We start from the raw sequence: 24996 nt of genomic DNA, 5'->3' as shown, positions 1-24996 counted from the left end.
TACAGTCACTATGAAGAACACAATGGAGGTTCCTTTAAAAACTAAAATTAGAGCCAACATGAGTGCATGCTGAGTCACTTCAGTCATATTCAACTCTTTGTGACCCTGTGGACTATAGCCAGCCAGGTCCCTCTGTCCAGGGGATTCTGCAGGCAAGATTGCTGGAGCAGGATGCCATGCCCTCCTCCAGGGGATCTTCCCAACCAAGGATCGAACCCACATCTCTTACGTCTCCTGCATTGGCAGGCAGGTTCTTTACCCCTAGAGCCACCTGGGAAGCCCAACCAAACTGGAAAACCTCCAAATGTATGGGGCATTAGGTAGGGTGGGTCAGTTCAGTCACTCAGCCATGTCCGACTCTTTGTGACCCCATGGACTGCAGCATGCCAGTCCTCTCTGTCCATCACCAACTACCAGAGTTTACTCAAATTCATGCCCATTGAGTTGGTGAGACCATCCAACCATCTCATCCTCTGTCATCCCCTTCTCCTCCAGCCTTCAGTCTTTCACAGATTCAGGGTCTTTTCAAATGAGTCAGCTCTTCACATCAGGTTGCCAAAGTTTTGAAGTTTCAGCTTCAACATCAGTCCTTCAAATGAATATTCAGGACTAATTTACTTTAGGATTGACTGGTTTGATCTCCCTGAAGTCCAAGGGACTCTCAGGAGTCTTCTCCAATATCACAGTTCAAAAGCATCAATTCTTCGGTGCTCAGCTTTCTTTATAGTCCAACTCTCACATCTATACTTGACTACTGGGAAAACCATAGCTTTGACTAGACGGACTTTTATCAGCAAAGTAATGGCTCTGCTTTTTAATATGCTGTCTAGTTTGGTCATAGCTTTTCTTCCAAGGAGCAAGCATCTTTTAATTTCATGGCTGCAATCACCATCTGCAGTGATTTTGGAGATCAAAAAAATAGTCTCTCACTGTTTCCATTGCTTACTCATCTATTTGCCATGAAGTGATGGGACCAGATGCCATGATCTTAGTTTCCTGAATGTTGAGCTTTAAGCCAACTTTTTCATTCTCCTCTTTCACTTTCATCAAGAGGCTCTTTAGTTCTTCTTCACTTTCTGCCATGAGGGTGGTGTCATCTGCATATCTGAGGTTATTGATATTTCTCCTGGAAATTTTGATTCCAGCTTGTGCTTCATCCAGTCCAGCATTTCTCATGATGTCCTCTGCATATAAGTTAAATAAGCAGGGTGACAATATACAGCCTTGACCTGCTACTTTCCCAATTTGGAATCAGTCTGCTGTTGCATGTCCAGTTCTAACTGTTGCTTCTTTACATGCATACAGATTTCTCAGGAGACAGGTAAGGTGTTCTGGTATTCCCATCTGTTTAAGAATTTTCCAGTTTATTGTGATCCACACAGTCAAAGGCTTTGGCATAGTCAATAAAGCAGATCTGGATGTTTTTATGGAACTCTCTTGCTTTCTTGATGATCCAACGGATGTTGGCATTTTGATCTCTGGTTCCTCTGCCTTTTCTAAATCCAGCTTGAACATCTGGACATTTTTGGTTCACGTACTGTTGAAGCCTGGCTTGGAGAATTTTGAGCATTACTTTGCTAGCGTGTGAGATGAGTGCAAGTGTGCAGTATTTTGAACATTCTTTGGCATTGCCTTTCTTTGGGATTGGAATGAAAACTGACCTTTTCCAGTCCTGTGGCCACTGCTGAGTTTTCCAAATTTGCTGGCATATTGAGTGCAGCACTTTCACAACGTCATCTTTCAGGATTTGGAAGAGCTCAGCTGGAATTCCATTACCTCAACTAGTTTTGTTCATAGTAAGCTTCCTAAGGCCCACTTGACAACATTCCAGAATGTCTGGCTCTAGGTGAGTGATCACACCATCGTGGTTATCTGGGTCATGAAGATCTTTTTTGTATAGTTCTTCTGTGTATTCTTGCCACCTCTTAATATCTTCTACTTCTGTTAGATTCATGCCATTTCTGTCCTTTATTGTGCCCATCTTTGCATGAAGTATTCCCTTGGTATCTCTAATTTTCTTGAAGAGATTTCTAGTTTTTCCCATTCTATTGTTTTCCTCTAGTAGAAGGGTCTTATCTCAGTAGCAGGGAACAATGGGCTGTAGATTAAATGCTGCTCTGGTCCCAGCTAATAAATGTTAAAAGCAAGACTCAAAGGATTAAAATGTTTCCAAGTAACTTAACTGAGTCCGAGAACAAAGCTCAAAAATATTTATAGAATTACAAAAATATCCCGCACTCAACAAGATAAAATTCACAGTCTGACAGCCAATCAAAGAATATGAAATATTCAAAAAAGCAGGAAAATATGATCCATAACAAGGGGAAAAATCCACCAAAACCAAGCCAGAACAGATACAGATGTAAGAATTAGCAGACTCATTAAGATGATTGTTCTAATGATATGGTTATAACTGTCAAAAAGTTACAAACGTGTCTATGAGACTCCCTAGGAGAGATGTTAAGTTGGCTGATGTGTAGATTTGGAGTTGACACAAAAGGTCTGAGCTAAAAATGTAAACTTCAGAGTCATTGGTAGGTATATGGATGGGTGTTTAAAGCCACAGCTTGGATGATGCCGCCAAGGGAGTGAAGCAGGATAGAGAAGAGAAAAAGATCAAGATCAATGAGTATGCCCTGAGACACACCATCAAAAGTCTGGGAGAACAGGAGAAATCATCCAAGCAGGCTCAGAAAAAGCGGCTGCTATGGAGTGAGTCTGTGTCTCTCCCTCAAAATTTATATGTTGAAGCCTTAACTTCTAACATCATGGTATTTGGAGGTAATGTAACCCAAAAAGGAAACCGGCTGCTCAAAAGCCAATAAAGAGGCCAGGCTGGTGATGGAAAGGAAAGTTTGCTTTATTTTGGATACCAGCAACTAGTGGGGATAAGATGCTTGGACGGCATCACCACTCAATGGACATAAGTTTGAGCAAACTCTGGGAGATACTGAAGGACAGGGAAGCCTGGCGTGCTGCAGTCTATAGGGTTGCAAAGAATCAGACATGACTGAGTGACTGAACGATCAGTGGGGATTGTCCAAAGGACAGGAGTTGGCCTTTGGACAGGCTGGCAATCAGTGGGCTAGAGCTTTTGTCGGCTGAGGGAGGGGGCAACGTGCAGAAACAGCACAGTCAGCTCTACAGTCATCTGGAAATTAGTCATCAGTTATCTGAGCAGCATCACCTTGATTAAGCACACTTATTTTTCAATTCCAGGGTCGGTTTGTTCTCATTTCCTTAAGGCCATTTCTTTGAATTGTGGCAGTTTATATCGTGGCTATAGTCTAGTCATCCTATAATTAACTTCTCCACCTGGGGTTTCAATATCTATAAGGCAGCTCACAGGATATGGCTCAGAATATTATCTATAGCCCTTGAGAAGGAACTAGAGGTCCTTTGACCATGCTTAATGTCTAACTCTTATTATTTGACCTCCTTTGACTGTTTTCCTTTGTTTCTGCATGTTCTCACTTCTCTGGTTAAACTTATTCTTTGGCTAAAGTTTTTCCACAGACATAAGGCAAACTGAGCCTAAGTTTCTTCTTCTATAAAATGTGGGTAATAATAAAAGTAACTCATACAAGTCTTATACAATAGTATCTTTTGCAGTCTCATATGAATATTAAAGAATTACAGCCATAAAAAAGAATGAAATAATGTCATTTGCAGCAACATGAATGGTCCTAGAGATTGTCATACTCAGTGAAGTAAGTCAGAAAAAGACAAATACCACATGACGTCACTTATATGTTGCTAAGTCGCTTCAGTCGTGTCCAACTCTGTGCGACCCCACAGACGGCAGCCCACCAGGCTCCCCTGTCCCTGGGATTCTCCAGGCAAGAACACTGGAGTGGGTTGCCATTTCCTTCTCCAATGCATGAGAGTGAAAAGTGAAAGTGAAGTCGCTCAGTCATGTCCGACTCCTAGCGACCCCATGGACTGCAGCCTACCAGGCTCCTCCGTCCATGGGATTTTCCAGGCAAGAGTACTGGAGTGGGTTGCTATTGCCTTCTCCCCACTTATATATGGACTCTAATATATGACACGAGTGAACTTAGCGATGAAACAGGAACAGACTCACAGACGTAGAGAACAGACTTGTGCTTGCCAAGGGGTCAGGGTGTGGGAGAGGGAAGGACTGGAAGCTTGGGATTAGCAGAAGCAAACTATTAAATATATAGGACGGGTAAACAATAAGGCCCTACTGTGTATCACAGGAAAGTATATTCAATAACCTGTGATAGACTGTAATGGGAAAGAATATGAAAAAAGAATATACACATATAACTGAATCACTTTGCTGTATAGCATATGCCAATAAATTCTTTAATCAATATTTAAGAGCTAAATGAGATACTACAAGAGGCAGGCTTAAGGCAGCATCAGGCACCCTGTGAGCTGTACTGGGGAGGGGTCCTATAGTGTCTTACTGCCTTGATATACACAATCGGAAGGCAGGATCCTTCTTCATGACTATGATCTTAGAATCATACTTTTTCAGTCAGCCTGGTGGAATGCAACACACCTTTCAGTCAGTCTGGTGGAATGCAACATAGATTACTACTATCATTATAGGCATTTCTAGAGAGTTGGAGCATAAAGAAAGCTGAACACCAAAGAATTGATGCTTTTGAACTGTGATGTTGGATAAGACTCTTGAGAGTCCCTTCAGTGCAAGGAGATCAAACCAGTCAATCCTAAAGGGAATCAGTCCTGAATATTCATTGCAAGGATATTGAATGTTGACTGATGTTGAAGCTGAAACTCCAATACTTTGGCCACCTAATGGGAAGAACTGACTCATTGAAAAGACCCTGATGCTGGGAAAGATTGAGGGCAGGAGGAGAAGGGATGACACAGGATGAGATGGCTGGATGGCATCACTGACTCGATGGACATGAGTTTGAGCAAGCTCCAGGACCTGGTGATGGACAGGGAAGCCTGGTGTGCTGCAGTCCATGGGGTCACAAAGAGTCTGTAATAACTGAGCGACTGAACTGAACTGAAGGCAATTTTACATCCCCACTCTCAAGTAATCTCTCTATCTCTGCTCATCACGATGAGTTACCATATCTATTCACACTGAAGGATAAAAGATGATAATGAAGACAGCATAGGATGCCAAAGCAAGCAGCCAAGTGCAAGGAAAAGAGACTGGAAAGGGTCAGGACCACCTAAGACACACTGAGAGAATTTCATAAATTTCTGGGGGGAAATTCTACATTAAATTATGTCATAAGTATTAATACACACACACACACACATGCCCAAGCAGATGTAAAGTTCACCTAGGTCCAACCTGTGTGCTCAATCGCTCTGTTGTGTCCAACACTTTGCAACTCTTTAGACTGTAGCTGTGCAGGGGCTCCTCTTGTCCATTCAGGCAAGAATAATGGAGTGGGTTGCCATTTCCTCTGCCAGGGGATCTTCCCAACCCAGGGACTGAACCTGTGTCTCCTGCGTCTCCCACACTGCAGGCAGATATTTTACCTCTGAGCCACTGGGGGAGCCCAGGTCCAATTTAGTTAATTAATTTTTCCAAAATCTCGATCAGAATACCTCTGTCCAGCCTCTTGGGTTCAGCCCTTTTCCATTCTCACCACCTCTGCTTGGTTCCATGTAAAGACCAGATTCTCTCTCTTTGCTTCCACTGATTCCAGAATTGTATTTCTTTTATCCTGAGTTTGTCTCCACTGTTTACTTAGGCACTTTTTTTGCTTTTGTCCCTGGCTCCTGTGAATTTTTATTCTAACCAACCTCTTTTTTTTCCCCATTGGAAACCTTAGGTTCTTCTTGCTTCCTGTGCAAGACAGATGAAGAAACATTTTCATTTTACCCCTGAGTAGAGAGTACCCAGACAAACCTGAGCATACTGTGCCAAAAATATATCAAAGTCAATCCCAAGCAGAGAAGACAAAAGAGATAATTTACTTTCACGCTAAACATAAAGGAAGACAGATAGCAAACAGCCTATTTGGAGGTCAGACAGAATACAGTGGTTAAAATTAGGATTAGCGCCTTGCTGGGCTGTTGTTGGTATTCTATGTCATTTGTATTCCTTTGTACAAGAGGCTTTTCAAACAGAAGCTGCACCCCCAGGAAAGAAGACCACTAGGCAACAAAAGCAAAAATAAACAAGTGGGACTACATCAAACTAAAAAGCTTCTGCTCAGGAAGGAAACCATCTTCAAAATGAAAAGGCAACCAACATGATGGGAGAAAATAATCTGAAACTGCTTCTCTGACAATCGGTCAATATCCAACATACACAAGGAACTCATATGACTCAATAGCCAAAAAAAAAAAAAAAGGAAATAACCCAATTCAAAAATTAACAAAGGACCTGAACAGACCTTCCCCAACGAAGCTGTATGACAGTGGCCAATGGGTACATGAAAAAATGCTCAGCATCACTAATAATCAGGGAGATACAAATCGAAGCTACAGTGAGGGAACTCCCTGGTGGTCCAGTGGTTAGCACTCTGCGCTTTCACTGCCAAGGGCATGGGTTCAATCCCTGGTCACTAAGATCCCACAAGCCTCATGGCACAGCCAAAAAAAAAATGCATACACACACAAAATGAAATATCACTTCATATCTGTTAGGATGGCTATTATCAAAAAAAAAAAACAAGAGATATCAAATACTGACAAGGATATGGAGAAAAGAGAATCCTCGTATATTGTTTTTGAGAATGTAAATTGATACAGCTGCTACTAAAACAGTATGATTTCTCAAGAAATCAAAAATAGATCTACTGTGGCATCCATCAATCCCAACTCTGGGTATTTATCCAAAAGAAATGAAACGATTATCCCAAAAAGACATCTGTATTTCCGTGTTCATTGCAGCATTATTCACAATAGCCAAGACTTGGAAATAACCTAAGTGTCAATCAATAGATGGATGGACCAAGAAAAAATAGTGTGTAAGTATGTGTGTGTGTGTACACAATATATATAATATTATTCAGCCTTAAAAAAAAGTGGGGGTGGGGAGGGGGGAATCCTGTCATTTGCAACAATATGGGTGAAACTGGAGGAGGTTACTTTAAGTGAAATAAGCCAGAGAAAGGCAATACTGCAAGATATCACATATGTGTCAAATCTTTTTGAAAAAGTTAAACTCATAGCAAGAGAAAATAAAAAAGTTGTCACCCTGGGTTGAGGCATAGGGGAAATAGAAAGTGATCGATATAAGGGTATAAATTATAGTTATAAGATAAATAAGGTCTGAGGATCTAATGTGTAACATGGTGACTATAATTGATAACAATATATTGTATCACTGAAATTTGCCAAGAGAGTAGAACTTCAGTGTTCCCACACACAAAAAAATTAAGGATAAATATGTGAGTTAAGGGCTTCCCTGGTAGCTCAGACAGTAAAGAACATGCCAATGCAGGAGATACAAGAGATGCAGGTTTGATCCCTGGGTCAGGAAGATCCCCTGGAGAAGGGAATGGCAACCCACTCCAGTATTCTTGCCTGGAGAATCCCATGGACAGAGGGGCCTAGCGGGCTATCGTCCATGAGGTCACAAAGAAACAGACACAACTGAGCGAGTAACACACACACACACACATGAGGTGAGAGGTGTGTGAATTAACTGGATAGAAGACATCATTTCACAATATATATGCAGGTCAAATCATCACATTGTACACTTTAATTATCTTACAATTTACTTGTGAGTTATACCTGAAAATAGCTGGAAAGAAGTTTTCTCATATGTTTAAATTTAAAAAAAGAATGCATATTTGGAAAGTTAAAAAGTCACATTTTCACAGAATATTTTTCAATAGAAATCAAAGTAAAAGCAATTTATAGAATCCCCAAATCCCACCAGCTCCTTCTGGTCCAATTTCAACCAGGGTCTTTCCCAGAGAGTCCTCTTGGCCTCTGGTCGACATCTTTTTTCCCAGGCATGAGGCGTTGACCCACCAGTCCTTTTTCTTTTCTTCTGACCAAAGAAATGTGACGGTTCACCTGCTTTTTGAAAAGTTGTCTTTTCTTGAGTTTCAGATGAAGCACACATGTTGTTCCCAAGTGACTTGCAAGGCTGTATGATTGATTTAAACCACAATGAACAATTTTCTAGCCCAGAAGGCCTTGGCAAGGAGCCCTTCCCAGCTCTAAAGTCTCTGATGATGACTCACTTAGAACCCTTCCCTGCCACTCACCAGGGAAATTATCTGATAATACAGCTAGTGATGAGAAAAACAACCCATCTTGTTGTCTGAGGCAGCTGCTGCTAAGTTGCTTCAGTCGTGTCCGACTCTGTGCAACCCCATAGACAGCAGCCCACCAGGCTCCCCTGCCCTGGGATTCTCCAGGCAAGAACACTGGAGTGGGTTGCCATTTCCTTCTCCAGTGCATGAAAGTGAAAAGTGAAAGTGAAGTTGCTCAGTCGTGTCCGACTCCTAGCGACCCCATGGACTGCAGCCTACCAAGCTCCTCCGTCCATGGGATTTTCCAGGCAAGAGTACTGGAGTGGGGTGCCATTGCCTTCTCCTGTCTGAGGCAGCAGCAACAAGCAAATCTTTACCAGTATCTCCGCCAGTGACGGCAGAACCCAGATAGACTGAAGACTCTTGCTGGTAGAGAGAGACTTCTTTTCTCTGTTATTTGTCAGATTCCAGATTAACTTTTTTTCTATTCCTCCAGTTATTAAAAAGAAGGAAAATGTCTACATCACAAGCGTATTTCTTAATCTTAATATTTTTGCAATTCTTTTTTTTTTTTTCTAGAAGATTCTCCCTTCTCTTGTCCAAAGCACTATAGTCCAGGGTTCACAGTTAACTCCATGGCACATGGAATGACAGGTGGGGGCGGGGGGGGGAAGGTAGTTGGCAGGTATACAGTTAAGGAGTAACATAAATGGCTTTATGCTCCTTGCTTAATTGGACAAGATCCTTCCAGAAGCTTCCTATTGTAACTCCCCTTGGTTCTTCAGACCTTTTGATTAGCGTTCTGGTTACTTCACCATGTTTTAATACAGTCTAAGGTCAGCTGTGGAATTTGGCCCTTTTGGTCTGTGGGAGGTCGAAGTCCTTTCTTGATGGGCCACATATACACCCCTTTTGGCTTCTGATTAAAAAAAAAAAAAAACTGGATTCCTGAAAGCCACGTGTCACATCAAACAGACCAGAGTCCCCCTGAACTCTTAATTTCAGGCCATGGCTTTCGTAAGACACCTCATCTGGGGCAATGACCACCCCAAGATAGCTCTCCTGTCCTCAGTTTAAAAAGTACTAATCTCTGGGTAGAAAAGCTTATAGTTACTGAAGGGGGGAAGGGGTGGGAGGGATAAATGAGGAGTTTGGGATTAGCAGATTCCAAACTATTATATACAGGGTAGATACAAAAAACAAGGTCCCACTATATAGCACAGGGAACTATATTCAATATCCTATAATAAACCGTAATGGAAAACAGTATTGTGAAACAGTTGGCTTAAAACTCAACATTCAGAAAATTAAGATCATGGCATCTTGTTCCATCACTTCATGGCAAATAGATGGGGAAACAATGGAAACAGTGACAGACTTTATTTTGGGGGGCTCCAAAATCACTGCAGATGGTGACTGCAGCCATGAAATTAAAAGACACTTGCTCCTTGAAAGAAAAGTTATGACCAATTTAGACAGCATATTAAAAAGCAGAGACACTACTTTGCCAACAAAGTCCATCTAGTCAAAACTACGGTGTTTCCAGTAGTCATGTATGGATATGAGTTCAGTTCAGTTCACTTCAGTCGCTCAGTGCTGTCCAACTCTTTGTGACCCCATAGACTACAGCATGCCAGGCTTCCCTGTCCATCAGCAACTACCAGAGTTTATTCAGATTCATGCCCATTGAGTTGGTGGGACCATCCAACCATCTCATCCTCTGTCATCCCCTTCTCCTCCCACCTTCAGTCTTTCCCAGATTCAGGGTCTTTTCAAATGAGTCAGCTCTTCGCATCAGGTTGCCAAAGTATTGAAGTTTCAGCTTCAGCATCAGTCCTTCCAATGAATATTCAGGACTAATTTCCTTTAGGATTGACTGGTTGGATCTCCTTGCAGTCCAAGGGACTCTCAAGAGTCTTCTCCAACACCACAGTTCAAAAGCATCAATTCTTCAGCACTCAGCTTTCTTCACAGTCCAACTTTCACATCCACACACAACTACTGGAGAAAACATAGCCTTGATTAGATGGACCTTTGTTGGCAAAGTAATGTCTCTGCTTTTGAATATGCTGTCTAGTTTGGTCATAGCTTTTCTTCCAAGGAGCATCTTTCAATTTCATGGCTGCAGTCCCCATCTGCAGTGATTTTGGAGCCCAAAAAAATAAAGTCTGACACTGTTTCCACTGTTTCCCCACCTATTTGCCATGAAGTGATGAGACTGGATGCCATGATCTTGGTTTTCTGAATGTTGAGCTTTAAGCCAGCTTTTTCACTCTCCTCTTTCACCTTCATCAAGAGGCTCCTTAGTTCTTCTTCACTTTCTGCCATAACGGTGGTGTTATCTGCATATCTGAGGTTATTGGTATTTCTCCTGCCAATCTTGATTCCAGCTTGTGCCTCATCCAGCCCAGCATTTCTCATGATGTACTCTGCATATAAGTTAAATAAGCAGGGTGACAATATACAGCCTTGACGAACTCCTTTTCCTATTTGGAACCAGTCTGTTGTTACATGTCCAGTTCTAACTGTTGGATATGAGAGTTGGATTATAAAGAAAGCTGAGTGCTGAAGAATTGATGCTTTTGAACTGTGATGTTGGAGAAGACTCTTGAGAGTCTCTTGGACTACAAACAGATCCAACCGGTCCATCCTAAAGGGAATCAATCCTGAATATTCATTGGAAGGACTGATGCTGAAGCCGAAACTCCAATACTTTGGCCACCTGATGTGAAGAACTGACTCATTTGAAAAGACTCTGATGCTTGGAAAGATTGAAGGTGGGAGGAAAAGGGGATGAAAGAGGATAAGATTGTTGGATGGCATCACCGACTCGAAGGACATGAGTCTGAGCAAGCTCCAGGAGTTGGTGACGGACAGGGAAGCCTGGCATGCTGCAGTCCATGGGGTCACAAAGAGTCAGACACAACTGAGCGATGGAACTGAACTGAACTGATATATGTGTATGTGCTCAGTCACTTCAGTAGTATCTGACTCAGTGATCCCATGGACTGTAGCCTGCCAGGCTCCTCTGTCCTTGGGATTCTGGAGGTAAGAATACTGGAGTGGGTTGCCCTGCCCTCCTCCAGGGGATCTTCCTGACCCAGGGATGGAACCCGCATCTTCTGCAGCTCCTGCATTGCAGGTAGATTCCTTATTGCTGAGCCACCGGGGAAGTATATATATATATATATATATACATATATATATATATACATATATATATATATTTAGAACATTGTAAATCAACTGTACTTCAATTAAAAGAAAATACTAGTCTCTATTGTCCAGTCCTTCTTCACCACTGATCATTTTGTGGAAAATGAGGAGCTCTTTGTGTGCTTGCTGGCTTGTTTTTCTGTTTCCTTGGAAAAGAGTAAAAGGGAGACTTTGGATCCCTCCTCACCAGAATAAACTGTAACATCTCAGTGCAGCATTCAGCCCAGAGAAGACATTGTTGCCTGACTGACAAATTAACCAAAACCACCAGGGAAGCAGATGAGAGCATGCAGAATTTATTTGTTTTTCTTTTTCATTAGCTCATAATTTTGTATTAATACAAAAGGAAAACTGACTTTCAGGAGACACACTGAAGCAATTTTTACCTTGAAATTTTAGACTCTAAAATCTTAAATAGCCAGTTCTAACTGCTGTATGTGGACTTCCGACTGAGGTTCAGGTATGTTTGATGAGTTTCTAAAGCAGAACATGGCACCTCGCACTGATGTTATACTAATCCACAATGCTCAGTTACTCTCCATTGGAAGAGAGGAGAGAAGCTGATTCCCTGTTTTCATGATATTTAAATATGAGCTCTGGGGGCCCTGAGTTTCCAGGACACAACAGCCCATTAAACTCCTTTTCTATGGTGCTGAGGTCTTGATGTGGAATGAGACAAGTCAACCAGCGCTGGGTTATAAACATGCTTTATTACAAGTAGATAGCAGAAACGATGTGGTCAACTTCAAACAGGTAAAGGGGAAACCAAAAAAAATCAAGAGAATGCCCCACAGCAAATTTCAGAGTCAGAACTGGAACAGGAGTGGGTCATCCAGAAAGAGGACCCCCCACCCCATGAATAGAGAAAGAGAGGGTTTCCCTTGCACACTGAAGTCCACAGGATGGACTCGGGGGAGAGGACCCCATGTAGTTAGTCCAACTATACTGAAAAACCAACACAGCCACAGGAGCAGAACCCTACCTCCAACCCAGTGTCCCGACAACCAAGTCCTGGCACTAGCTCAATCTCACTCCCGTGTCCTCTCTCAGTCATGGTGAAATAATGGAACTATTGTGAGGAAGAGAAAGTCCAGAGGGGTCACAGCCCTTAGAGAGGCTGGTGGGACCTGTATGGTTAGTCTACACTGGGGGCACTATACTCCTGCATTGTCTTCCTTATCCAGTCAACGTAGTTCTTGACTCGAGTGTAGATCCCATAGGTCCCACACTGGGGGCCCCAGGACACCAAACCAGCAACATAGAATTTGGGCTTGTTTTCCTTAGGGTCCTGTACAGCAAAGGCCCCACCACTGTCCCCGTCACAGCTGTCAACACCCTTGTCATTACCGGCACAGATCATGTTCTCAGTGAAAACAAAAGAACTGATATCTATTCCAGGATTGACCCCCTTCATCTCCCGGCATTTGGATAAGGGAGCAACGGGTAGCTTTGCCCCTCTGAGCTTAATAACATGACTTTTGACATTTGTTCGACCCCAACCTGAGATCAGGCCCAGGACGTTCTCCGGAGGGTCATATTCTGAGGAGGTGCCTGGTAGGCAGATAGGGGCGACCTTGGGTCCCATTTTCACTGGGTCTCTCAGCCGCACCAGCGCAATGTCATTGTCAAAATTCTTTCGTGTTATCGAAGGATCCAGGACCTCCCATCCTGGATGGATAAACACTCTCTCTGCAGTGAGCATCTGAGCATTTGACAATTGTGAGGTGACCACTGAGGAGGACCCAACATACATCACTGGGATATCGTTTCCCTCCACGACATGGGCAGCTGTCAGCACCCAGTATTCATCAATGAGAGCCCCACCAGCCCATGGGTTCGAGAAGAAGACTTGCCAGGGGAAATTTTCAATCTTCGCAATGGAGCCTCCAAATATTCTTTGTGTTGATCTAAAAGGCTCGCTGGGGGTGCCACAGACTAGAAAGGAAAAAGAACAAGGTGGGTAGTCGCTGGCCCCCAGCAATCCTCCAGCCACTCAAACACCTGCTGGGCTTCATTGTTCTCAGCACAACACAGCCAACCTTATGCAGGAAATCTCCTACACCAACCTTCAAGTTGTAAACTTTCAAAGACGTGAACATGCGCTTGCACATACAATCACACAAGTAGGTTCCGGTGTCTGGGGTACATTGCCCTGTGCACACCTCCTCTACAAGCGGCTGTGCATTTGTGAACTTACTGTACAGTGGTGTAAAGTACACTAGTATAGCATCTCTACTTCAAGCCCAGGATGTCTGGAAGCCAGTGTAAAAACAGCAGTGATATGGCTGGTATTGTCAAGAAGCTCCAGCTGTTGAAAGATACTACTGTACTTTTCAAGGTCCCCTACTGTAAGATTAAAAGTGTTTTCTCCGGATTTCTCAGGTGGCCCAGGGGCTAAGGCGCTGTGCATTCAAACCAAGGAGCCCGGGTTCCATCCCTGACTGGAGAACTAGATCCCACATGCTGCAACTAAGACACAGCAAAGCCAAATAAGTAAATAAAGATTTTTTTAAGAAAATATTTTCTTTATTTTTTGTATTGTTTTGTATTTTGTATGTATTATTTGTGTGAAAGTATTATAAACCCTTTGTGTGAAAAGTATTATAAACCATTATTATACTATAAGGTGTTATAGTACAGTACAGTTGTGTTAGTTGGGTACCTAAGCTCATATTGTTGGACTTATGAACATGCTCTTGGAACAGAACTCATTCATATGTAGGGGACTTACTGTATTTGGTCAACCAACTCACTGCCTGACTTATCTGAACTCACTTAAGGATCAAATATCCCACATCGCCAGTGCCAAGAGTGGGCTTGTGGGGGAGACTGGTTAAACAGAGCCATGTATAAAGTACTGAACCTAAATGAGCCTCACACTATGGACAGCTTAACTCACAGTCCTACAGGAGGCACATGTCACCCCAGTCTCAGCACATCTGGTCAGGGACCCAACTAGGAGCCCCAGCTGGGAGTCTCTGTTCTCACACATGTAGTGGGAAGGCAAGCCTTCTATCTGCCTCTGATGCCCAGGTCCAAAACTATTACCTTCTTCACTCAAGTCCTAACTGCAGCCAAGTACTTCCTAGGAACTGGATGTAGGGCAAAGAGAGGGTTCTCTTTTCCCATCTTTCATCTCATCCTCCAATGACTCAGGTAAGGTTGCTTTGCCATTACCCAATGCAACTAAAACTGAATTGTATTTCAGATCAAGTTGGCTTACCTAAATCCCACACTGGTCCGCCCGAATGGACTCTGAGTTGAACATAACAGACAGATGTGGGTTTAAAGCCTATCCCATCCCTTCCTGAACTGTGAACTCACAATGAATTCATTCAACCGTAAAGTAGGACCAATAACACCTCGCCCAGAGGGTTATTGCAAAGACTTCACTGAATGAGATAATAATTTCAATTAGTTAGCTGAGTCCCTAGCTCTCAATTACAATGTTGTTACTATGAGCATCATTATTATATTCTTGGCTTTGTCTAGGAGTCTTCTTCTACTCAACTCTAATCTCTATAATGATGGTCTGAGTGTTAGTTGCTCAGTCATGTCCAACTCTTTCTGATCCCATGGACTAGCTCACCAGGCTCCTCAGTCCATGGAATTCTTCGGGAAAGAATACTGAAGTGGGTTACATTTTCCTACTCAAGGGGATCTTCCCAACCCAGGGACTGAACCCAAATTGCAGGTAGATTTTTTACCATCTAAGCAACCAGGAGAAGCCGTCTAATCTCTATATAACCCCTTATTTCTTTCATTCTTCTGTATCTTGTTGCCAGATAGTCTTTTAATATAATAACTAGGATATTCAACTAATCCTGTTTCTAAGTGTTGGTTGCTCACTCTCAATTTTCAGACCCTGTTTTTAGCAATCCTAGATCCTCTTCCTGCACCAACATTACCAAATCTAACACCCCAGACTCTGACACCAACTGTCACTGGCTGACTTTTCTCTTTAGGTCAGTCACCCTGACAATGCGGTTGATGAATTCCCCAAGGCCCTGGCAGATCCATGCCCAAATTTGTCTCCACCTCACTGAGCTAGGCTCAAGTCCCTTCCCAAGTCCCTTCAAGTCCCTTCCCAAGAGGATTACAACTCCTTTTAGAAGGTGAGCCCTATGCACATGCACCTGAGAACACGCTCTCTCCCCAAGTCTGAGCCCTGATTACCTGCAATGCATTTCGGCGGCTCTATGCCCAGCACCTTGTTCACCCAGCTCCCATTGCCACTGCAGTGATACACCTCTGAAACAGCACAGAGAGAAGGAACACACTCACCATCATATCTTCTCACTTATCTTCTGCCTTCCATTCAGAGCCTCAGTGCCTCTGGGATTTTAGGAGGCAATGGGATCAAACCTACCATAAAATAATCTTGAGAACATCCTCCAAAAAATCCCTTTGGCCCCAAACAATCCCCTTGCCCAGGAATTAGAAGGAACATTCTCCAAAGCAGAAGGATGAGGATTAAGGTGGAGGCTGGGAAAGTGCTTCAAGTAGGAAATTAAATTGAAAGTAATGAACTGGGACATATCATGAGCCATCCAGCCCTTCATCCAGCACCACCAAGGCCTTTCCATCAAGAAAGTCAGTTGTGGGACTTCCCTGGTGGTCCACCGGTTAAGACTCTGTGCTCCCAATGCAGGGGGCACTGGTTTGATCCCTGATTGGGAACTAAGATCCTACATGCCACATGGTGTGGGGGAAAAAAAAAAAAAGTCATCATAGAATAGAGACTTGAAGCTGGAAGCATTACTCCTGTGGGTTCTACATTACATAGTTGGTCAAAAGCTGGATGACCACATGAAAATGGATATTTTAGGGGGAGTTCTTGAAGCTGAACTAGGTGACCTCTATGATACTCTACAGGTGATCCTGTACAACCCATGCCCCCAACCCTATCCTGTGTGAAAATTGTATCTTTAGACTAAACAAAGAGTATGAACAAAGCCCAGCCCATCTCCCTCATTCTCTCCAAACTCTCTCCAACCCAGAAAGATCGTACTATTCACCCTCCAACACTCTCACTCTTTCTTTCTCTTTTCTTTAGTCAAAGAAACCTTACCGCTCCCTTCATATTCCATGCTGTAATATGGCATCTCACAAGAGTAGCGAGTGATGGAACCAAATAGAGTACTTTCTGGATCTTCAACTCTACCATGCTGAATGGGTTCAGGAGCGCCACAGTCCACGGCTACATGAGGAAGACAGGAGAGAGATGGTCAGGATAGACACTTCTTCCCAGGAAGAGTCCCTGGGCCAGTCCATCCTCCCAGCTCTGATCCTCACTCCTTCCCTGCCTCCCCCATCCATAAGCACATCTGGGGTGAATCCCCCACATCAGCTTCTGTGGCCATGATCATCTCCCCAGCCTACTGAGTCCTGCCACTTCAAATGGCCCTTAGAACACGGCAAGAACTAACCTGCTTCCCAGTGGTTGGTGAGGCCTCTGTAGAAATGGACCCATAGAATGCTATTAACTCTACTAATCTCATAGCCCCTTTCTTTCTAAGAAAGCTGCTAGTCTGGCAGGCCTGGGGTCAGATCAGGACTAGGATTCTACGACTGATTTCCCTTCAAAACCCAATCCACTATCTCACAAGCCTAAGAAGAAACCATGCATTTGTATCTCAGTGCCTTAATCTTTCCATTTCCTTTGGGAGAGGGGAAATTATTCCCTTCTTTATTCTTAAGGGAAAGAAGGTTTATTCAGTAGACAGACTGTGGGCCATCTCAGAAGGTGAGAGGCACCAGGGTTGTGAGTTTTCATAAGACTGAGTAATTTCATAGGCTAATGAGTAGAATTATTCCAACTATTTTGGGGAATGAGTGGGGATTTCCAAGAATTGGGCCACCGCCCACTTTTTGACAAAAGTAGTCCCATTTTAAAGAGATGCATACGTTGACACCGCAACTTGGAATTACTCCACTTTCCATTGCTTTGACAAGTAGAGTAGAAAGATGGGGAACCAACACTTCCCTGGAAAATAATAAACCTCAATATTAGTTTATAAAGAGAGATACAGGGAATCAAAAGCCAAAAATGGAATTGATCTCTGGCCTTGGATCAATGAGAAGTCTTTACTACAAGAAGCCTGGGGACATCTTAGCAGAATGACCCAAAGCATCCAGGAGTTGGAGCTAAAAGAACTTTGTCCCAACATACCAGTCCCCTTCCCCAGGAAAACTGAAGCCAAAAGGAGAATGTGAAAATGTCCAAGGATCTTCATGGCTGAGAAGACAACTAGAGATCTGAGGGGTTCTCTTGATGGAGAAGGTGCTAGACCTCATTCAAACGAGAACATTCGGTAATTGATCAGATAATTCCAGTGTGCTCATCCTGACCTAGGGACTAGAGAGGAGCCCCTGATAGTGCTTTACCTGCACAACTTCAAACCCATCCACACAGGTTATCTTCACCACATCTCTGAACACATATTTTGCTCTCTCAGGCTCCCAGAAGGAATTGGCAGTGACTTCTTTAGGACAAGGGATTGCTTGAAAAGGATAGGAAAAGAACTTTACCAAATCATTGGAGAATCATTATTACATATAATCATTCTCACATTTGTTGGGTTTCCCTGGTGGTTCAGTGGTAAAGAATCCACCTGCCAATGCAGGAGATGTTGTTTGATCCTGGGTCGGGAAGATCCCTAGAGAAGGAATTTCAACCCACTCCAGTATTCCTGCCTGGGAAATCCCATGGACAGAGAAGCCTGGAAGGCTGCAATCCATGTGGTCACAAAAGAGTCAGACACAGCTTACCAACTAAATAACAACATATTTTCTACAGTTGTTGACTCATCCTCAGTCCTGAAACCCAGCATTCCAACATGGAGGTGGTTAAAATAATATGGCAGGGAATTCCCCGGCGATCCTGTGCTTAGGAATCAGCGTTCTCACTGTTGAGGGTACAGGTTTGATCCCTAATCAAGGAACTAAAATCTCGCAAGTCTGACAGTGAAATGAAATGAAATAAAATAGAATAATGACATTACTAACTAACCACCTCCAGGCCATCTGCATTTGAAAATCCAGTTGAAGGATTCCTAAAAGTTGAGGGTTTCTCACAACCACTAACAGGTTTACATGGTGCTGAGGAGCTGCTGTGTTCTCAGGATATCCATCCCTACAACAATTCACTGTTTTGATTTTACCTTGGGCAAGGACTCTGGTCCCACCAACCAGAGGGCAGCTTCTAGGTTACTCACGATCTCCATGGTAACGAAATTTCCATCCCTTTCTTTGTTCTGATCCATCAGTTTGGAAGATGATATTCAGAGCACTGCTCTGGGTTTCAATTGTTAGTGGCCCAGGAAAGCCGTTCCCACAGTAAGGACCAAAATGCTGGTCTCCTGCCACAAACTGAAGAGAATCAAAATGGGGAAATCAGAAGAGAGAAAGAACGAAAAGAAAAAGGTAACACGGAAGGGATAAAAGTAAAATAAAATAAGAAGGAGAGAAAGAAAAAAAGAAGGGACAGAAAGCTAGATAATGCATCTTCAGGGAGAACTCTCTCTGAGTGAGTTGGAAGAAAACTGATCATCCATCACGCACGAGCAAACTGTCGGGACAGTGGCCCTCGGAGTCAGCTGGTTCCACATCAAAGTCTTCTCTCCTCATGGTCACCACCACTCGGAACCCCTCCTCCAACTGGATCTGATAGTCACACCTTGAGCTCTCTGGGTATGGACTGGGGTAATTAGGACTTTCAACCTCCCCAGTCATTGTGGTGAATACATTTCCACTGCAATTGACTAAGGAAGAAAAAGAGAAAAGGAGAATAAAATATAGGGTCAGGCCAAGGAGTCCCAGCTCTTTACTATGGTCCTTCTTATGAACTGAAGCCCATGTGCCACAATTACACACCAATGCATAACAGCAGAGATACCTAATATGTATTGGGTTTCCATCGCATTGCTTATGTGGAGCTTTTCATGGTTATGAAGAGGCCCAAGTTGACACCTATCTCTCTTCTCCAATTAATTAACTTGACCCTGTAGGCTTATCTTTCTCCACTCTTGTGGCTCCCTTTCTGTTTATGAGTAACTAAAAATTGATGCCAAGTCAAGGCCGTGGCTAATCAAAATCGAAAAGGGTAGACAGACACCTTACTGAAGCCTCCAGCCAGCCCAAATCCCAGGGAACATTCGCCTCTCCTGATGCCAAGCTCACCTCCACAGTTCTTCTTGTCTTCATGGAGGAAGTATTCTGGAGGGCAGGAGCAGAAGTAACCACCAAGGAAGTTATTGCAGAAGTGGCTGCAAGGAGCATCTGCAAAGGCTGTGCACTCATCTATATCTACAAAAAGTAGAGAAAAACGGTGGTCAAGGACAAAGACCTAGAAGGAAGAATGAAGTTAAGCCCAAAACTGCAAGTGTAAGAAAAGTAGGAAGGGTCTGTTGTTTCGAGACATTCAGTGAATCACATCTCAGACACTATACTCTATACTGTGTTGAGTCACTTCATTCATGTCCAACTCTTTGTGACCCTATGGACCCAGAGGACCCACTAGGCTCCTCTGTCCATGGGATACTCCAGGCAAGAATACTGGAGTGGGTTGCCAGTATTTGCCCTGCCCTCCTCCAGTTATTCCATGTTACTCTCCTGAAATATGATTCTAGACTTCTGCTTTACCATTGTGCGTCTATAGTGGGAGCTGTCAACACCGAAGACCCTTGACCTTTTTCATAAACAGAGCATTTCCGCTCCAGGGATAGCATTCTGCAAGCTTAACATAATATGTCTTCTGCAGGGAGGAACAACTAATACATGTATTTCCTTACATGATGCTGGCACTTCTGTCAAATCTAAACAAGGCTTTGGCTTTATGAGATGTTCTAACATCATGATACCCTGAAGATAGGTGTAGACGCACATAGAATGTGAAAGTTTGTTTGCTATATGTTAAATGGGTTTGAATACCACACATTCCTTGTGTGAGCCTTGGCAAGTTATTTAACTTCGTTAATCTTTACTTTTCCTATCTTTAAGTAGAGATAATAACACCTACTTTCAGAATTGAGGTAGGACTTCCTTAGAGGTCCAGTGGTTAAGAATTTGCCTGACAATGCAGGGGACACAGGTTCGATCACTAGTCCAGGAAGATTCCACGTGCCTCGGGGCAACTAAGCTCCTGCACGGTAACTACTGAATCCACATGCCACGACTGCTGAAGCCCACATGGCCTAGAGCCCATGCTCTGCAACAACAGAAGCCAAAGCCACAGCAAAGAGAAGCCCATGCACTCTGACTAGAGACTAGCACCCAAGAGAGCAAGAAGAGACAGCCTGTGTGCAATAGCGACCACCAAGTGCAACCATAAGTAAATAAATATAATTTGAGTGAGTGCTAAGTCGCTTCTGTCCAAATCTTTGCAACATTATGGACTGTAGACCACCAGGCTACTCTGTCCACAGCATTCTCCAGGCAAGAATACTGGAGGGGGTTGCCATTCACTTCTCCAGGGGGTCTTCTCGAACCAGGGATTGAACCTGTGACTCTGTGTCTCCTGCTTTGGCACGTGGGTTCTTTACCATTAGTGCCACTTGTGAAGCTCTTCAAATTATATAATTTAGGTAAAGATTTAATTAATATAGGTAAAGATTTAATTAATATAAGTAAAGTTCTTAACACAATACCCAGCTCATAGTGGTTCTCAATAAATTACTGGGGTGTTTTTTATCTATTTTTTTCATTACCATCATCACCATCAAGATACACGTTTGATTACATGTTTGACTTTCACAAAAGCAATTCATGGAGTGATCCAAGCCAAGTCAATACTTCATAAGAATTACAAAGGGAATCCTCACTCCCTGTATTGCTCAATATTTGCCCTGCTTCCAGTCTCATGGCTGGATCAATGAGGCACAAAGAGGTGAGCCTTACCCTCAGCAACATAGTACGCAGCAAACCCGGTGAAACGCTCCTCGTTGGAGAAGTCCGACCGGAAGATCACCTGCAATTTACTGTATGGGATGTGGAACTCTTTCACCACTGGGGAGTTTGAATTCTTGTTGGTCCTCCGTCCACAGAGTTTCCCTTCTTCATGGCCTCCCGACATTATCTAAGAGAAGAGTCAAAAGAACCCAGGAAAGGGTAATATTTTGGCATGGAGGGTAGAGAGATAGACCACTTCCCACCTTAGGACTATGTGACCCGGCTTACTGTGTGCTCACGCTCTCAGTCCACCACCCCAGCCCCATCCTTTCGCACCCATCACAGTGTACCTGCACTGAATCATAGGAGCAGTTCTCAGACAACTCTATATCCAGGTGGGTGAAGTAAAGGTGGATCCCGTACCCTGCAGGGACTTCTATGTCCCAAGACTTCTCGACCTCGTTGGGGTACACCTGAGGGTAGTTGGGGGATAGAATCTCTCCATACATAGTAGGCTCGGCATAAACCCAGGCCACAAGGGAAAACAGGACAATGCACCTAAAAAAAAAAAATAATAAAGGCAATTGGAGAGGTGGGTGACCCAGGTACGAGTGGACTAGGGCAGGGAGATGGGAGGGGAGAGGCGAAGGGCACCAGCACATGGAATAGAGTCTTGGGCTGGAATGAAGCAGAAAAGCCAAGGGCAAAGCCAAACCCAGGCTTAGGATCTGAGCTGTTCTCTTGAGAGGATGAAGGGAATGCGTTCCATGTACATCTCTCTAGACCTGGGATCACTCACCACATCTCTGGCAATTTGTTCATCCCTGGTGAGCAGCTCTTCTCTTGGTCCTGGCTCTCTGCACCTCTGACTTTGGAGCTAAAGGGGTGGCAGGCCTAGCAGTATTTGTCGAACAAACACAGGCACCTGTTTCAGTGGTAAGGGGTCAGTGTCACCTTGGTGTGAATAACACCGAGGTTAAACAGAGCTGTATCATTAAGCAACAGTGTATGACACCCCTCCTCTCACACTGGCTCTCGTTCTAGACTGAAACTAAACCTTATCCTTCTCCCATGGCTTCTCAGGACCTTCTCCCGGTTTTCTTCCAAAAGCATGAGACTTTTCCCAAGTGCTTTGCTTCCTCTGTGCTCCTTCTTCACCCCCAACTTCCACCCTGCCTCCGCTCTGTCAGCCTCTCTTCTCCCCTCACAGAACAGCATCCCCGTCTCCACTTGGAATTTCAGGAGTTTGTCCGCATCATGACCATCCACCAGGACAGGTCTCCCTCCTCTTTTGACAAGGAGCCCCCTTATCACTTCGAACCAACTCTCTTGCCTGTGTGTTATTGCATGTATTTCTCTTAATGCTCCCAAAGACCACTGACGGAGGAATGGACTTGTTTCCTTAGAGGAAGGCAGTGACCTTGGGAGAAGTGGTCTCAGACAGAGTTGTGTGAGGGGAGAAGAAAAGGGGCAGGTGAATGAACACAAAAGGAGACGAAAGCTATTTCCTCAATTTCCTACCTTAATTTTCCAGATCTTTTTTTCCTTTTCTTTTTTACCTTTACTAAAAAGATAAGACATCTCCTCGTAGTCCCTAGAAAAGTGTTACCAAATATGCTTCTAACCCTGAACACTGTTTTGGGGCGGGGGGGTGACATGAGGGTGAATGGGGTCAACCTAAGAAAAATAGGTGGTCTATATTTTCCCTCCTTTGGATTCTGCTCTTCTCAGCCCTCGATCTCTGCCCAAAACTTCCCTATGTAAAGTTTTCTGCCTTCCTTTTTCCTTCCATCAAAGCTCTGTTCTTCAAGTTTAAGGATTTTACCTTCAGAAGCTGATGGGAACAAGTGGGTCAGTCCCGTCCCTCTTGCCAGTGGGCAGGCCGAGCGACCCTGCCCGCTCCCAGGAAGAGCGGCTCAGAGCTGGACGCTCCCTCTGCAGCAACCTCCGCTGGCCTCCCTGGATCTGGTTCTCTGGTTCCTTCCCTGTGATCCCCAGGGTGCATGTCTGAAATTCCCTGATCCAAACAAAGAGGGGGCTGGGAGACCATGGCTTAGGGAAAGTGGAGCTGAGCTTTGATCTTGGAGCTCCCTCTGCTTTTGAAACAAGAACTGCATCCTTTTTCCAGCCTGACACTCCTCTGTCCTGGGCTGCAGGCTCCGAAGGAGGGATTGGGGAATTTCACTGATTGCCTAACACTCTTTTTTAGCCAAAGGGTGTGTTAGAGTTTTCGGGGAAGTCAGGTGATTTGTGCGAAAAGGAGGGGATTAATACTCTAAGGAAAAGCAAAACAGGAAGTCCAGCCCTCCAGCTGCATATGAAACACAAATTAAAAGAGAGAGGAGTTATCAGAAATGCCACTTAAGGACTTGCCTGGTGGTTCAGTGGCTAAGACTCCCTGCTACCAATGCAGGAGGCCCAAGGTTCAATCCCTGGTAAGGGAACTATATCCCACGTGCCACAACTCAGAGTTTGCATGCCACAGCTAAAAGACCCTGCATGCCGAACTAAGACCAGGTGCAGCCAAATAAATAATAAATAAATAACTTTTAAAAAAAGAAAAGTACACAGAGTGTATAAATATTTACAAACAAAGAAAGAAATGCAGGTCATCTCTGCCTCTAAGGCAAATGTAATGATTGGATCCTGACTTACACTTAAACCCAAGCTGATGTGTTATTGTTGTTCAGCAGCTAAGTCGAGTCTGACTGCGACCCTATGGGCTGCAGCAGGCCAGGCTCCCTTGTCCTTCACCATCTCCCAGAGTTTGTTCAAACTCATGTCCATTGAGTCATTGATGCCATCCAACCATCTCATCCTCTGTCGCCATGTGAGATGATGCTTTTTCCTCTTCTTAAAACTCTTCCGTGTCTCCACATATCTAAATTATATCCAGCCATCAGGGATTTCCCTCGTGGTCCAGTGGTTAAGAATCCAGCTGCCAAAACAAGGGATACGGGTTGGATTCCTGGTCCGGGACAATTCCACGGTGGGACAGTGCAACTAAGCCCACGCACCACAGCTACTGAGCTCTCGCTCTGGAGCCCTTGAGCTGCAACTACTGAAGCCCACACACCTATAGCCTGTGCTCTGCAACGAGAGAAGCCACTGCAATGAGAAGCCCGAGAACCGCAACTAGAGAAAGCCCCCACACAGCAACCGAGACCCAGCAGAGCCAAAAATAAGTAAGTCAAAAGAAATTCCTATATCAAAGGACAGAAAGAAAAATTATAAAACACGTTTTGTTTAAAAATAAAATATAAAGGCAGTGCAGGGAATTCCCTGGCAGTCCAGTAGTTGGGACTCTGTGATTTCACTGCAGAGGGACCAGGTTCTATCCTTGGTTGGGAAACTAAAATCCCACAAGCTTCAAAAAATGACCAGAAAAAAAAAAAAAAAGTAGGCAACAATTCTTGTTGTCCCTCCCCATGAGGGACTGGGATAATGCTCCATCAACAAAGAATATTTCTGCAGCTAAACAGATTGATCTTCACAGTGACTAGAATAAACTTATCATTATAGATTATGTTTAAAAGTTACTTTGCATTAGTTCAGGTTAGGTTTGGTTCCAAATTTGGAAGAAGAAAACAAATGAACACTCATATTCCAGAGCTTTTTAGAATTTAGAGCTTCAGATAAGGGACCGAGGGTGGCAGACCTTCTCACCAGATCCTTCCCTGACACCCTCCGCCACCCCCTAAGCTCTCCTCCTGTCCCT

At 43.9% G+C, this 24996-nt stretch overlaps 1 protein-coding gene across 1 annotated transcript; it reads right to left on the bottom strand.

The window, feature by feature from the left end:
- Positions 1-12081: 12081 nt before the first annotated feature.
- C1S (complement C1s) lies at positions 12082-23283 on the bottom strand. The gene is made up of 12 exons (XM_027541198.1): positions 23104-23283; positions 22078-22203; positions 21629-21836; positions 21288-21465; positions 19572-19697; positions 18954-19153; positions 18608-18761; positions 17778-17893; positions 17298-17376; positions 16462-16590; positions 15567-15641; positions 12082-13325 (listed from the first exon to the last, which is right to left on the bottom strand). Exons 2-12 carry the CDS (start codon positions 22098-22100, stop codon positions 12526-12528), a joined length of 2088 nt encoding a protein of 695 aa, XP_027396999.1. The 5' UTR covers positions 22101-22203; positions 23104-23283; the 3' UTR covers positions 12082-12525.
- Positions 23284-24996: the final 1713 nt, after the last annotated feature.

The sequence above is a fragment of the Bos indicus x Bos taurus genome, chromosome 5, assembly GCF_003369695.1.
Source record: "Bos indicus x Bos taurus breed Angus x Brahman F1 hybrid chromosome 5, Bos_hybrid_MaternalHap_v2.0, whole genome shotgun sequence".
Taxonomy (NCBI): Eukaryota; Metazoa; Chordata; class Mammalia; order Artiodactyla; family Bovidae; genus Bos; species Bos indicus x Bos taurus.
This window is presented reverse-complemented; position numbering and strand designations above follow the sequence as displayed.

What these genes read in the sequence shown, in the direction of transcription:
- C1S (XM_027541198.1), bottom strand. Translation starts at nt 22,100, where the DNA reads ATGAACAAATTGCCAGAGATGTG. An exon ending in GCTCCTATGATTCAGTGCAG is followed by an intron (nt 21,466 to 21,628) that starts GTACACTGTGAT and finishes CTCTTCTCTTAG; the next exon opens with ATAATGTCGGGAGGCCATGA. An exon ending in GCCGCCGAAATGCATTGCAG is followed by an intron (nt 13,326 to 15,566) that starts GTAATCAGGGCT and finishes TTTCCTTTCTAG; the next exon opens with TCTGTGGCACCCCCAGCGAG.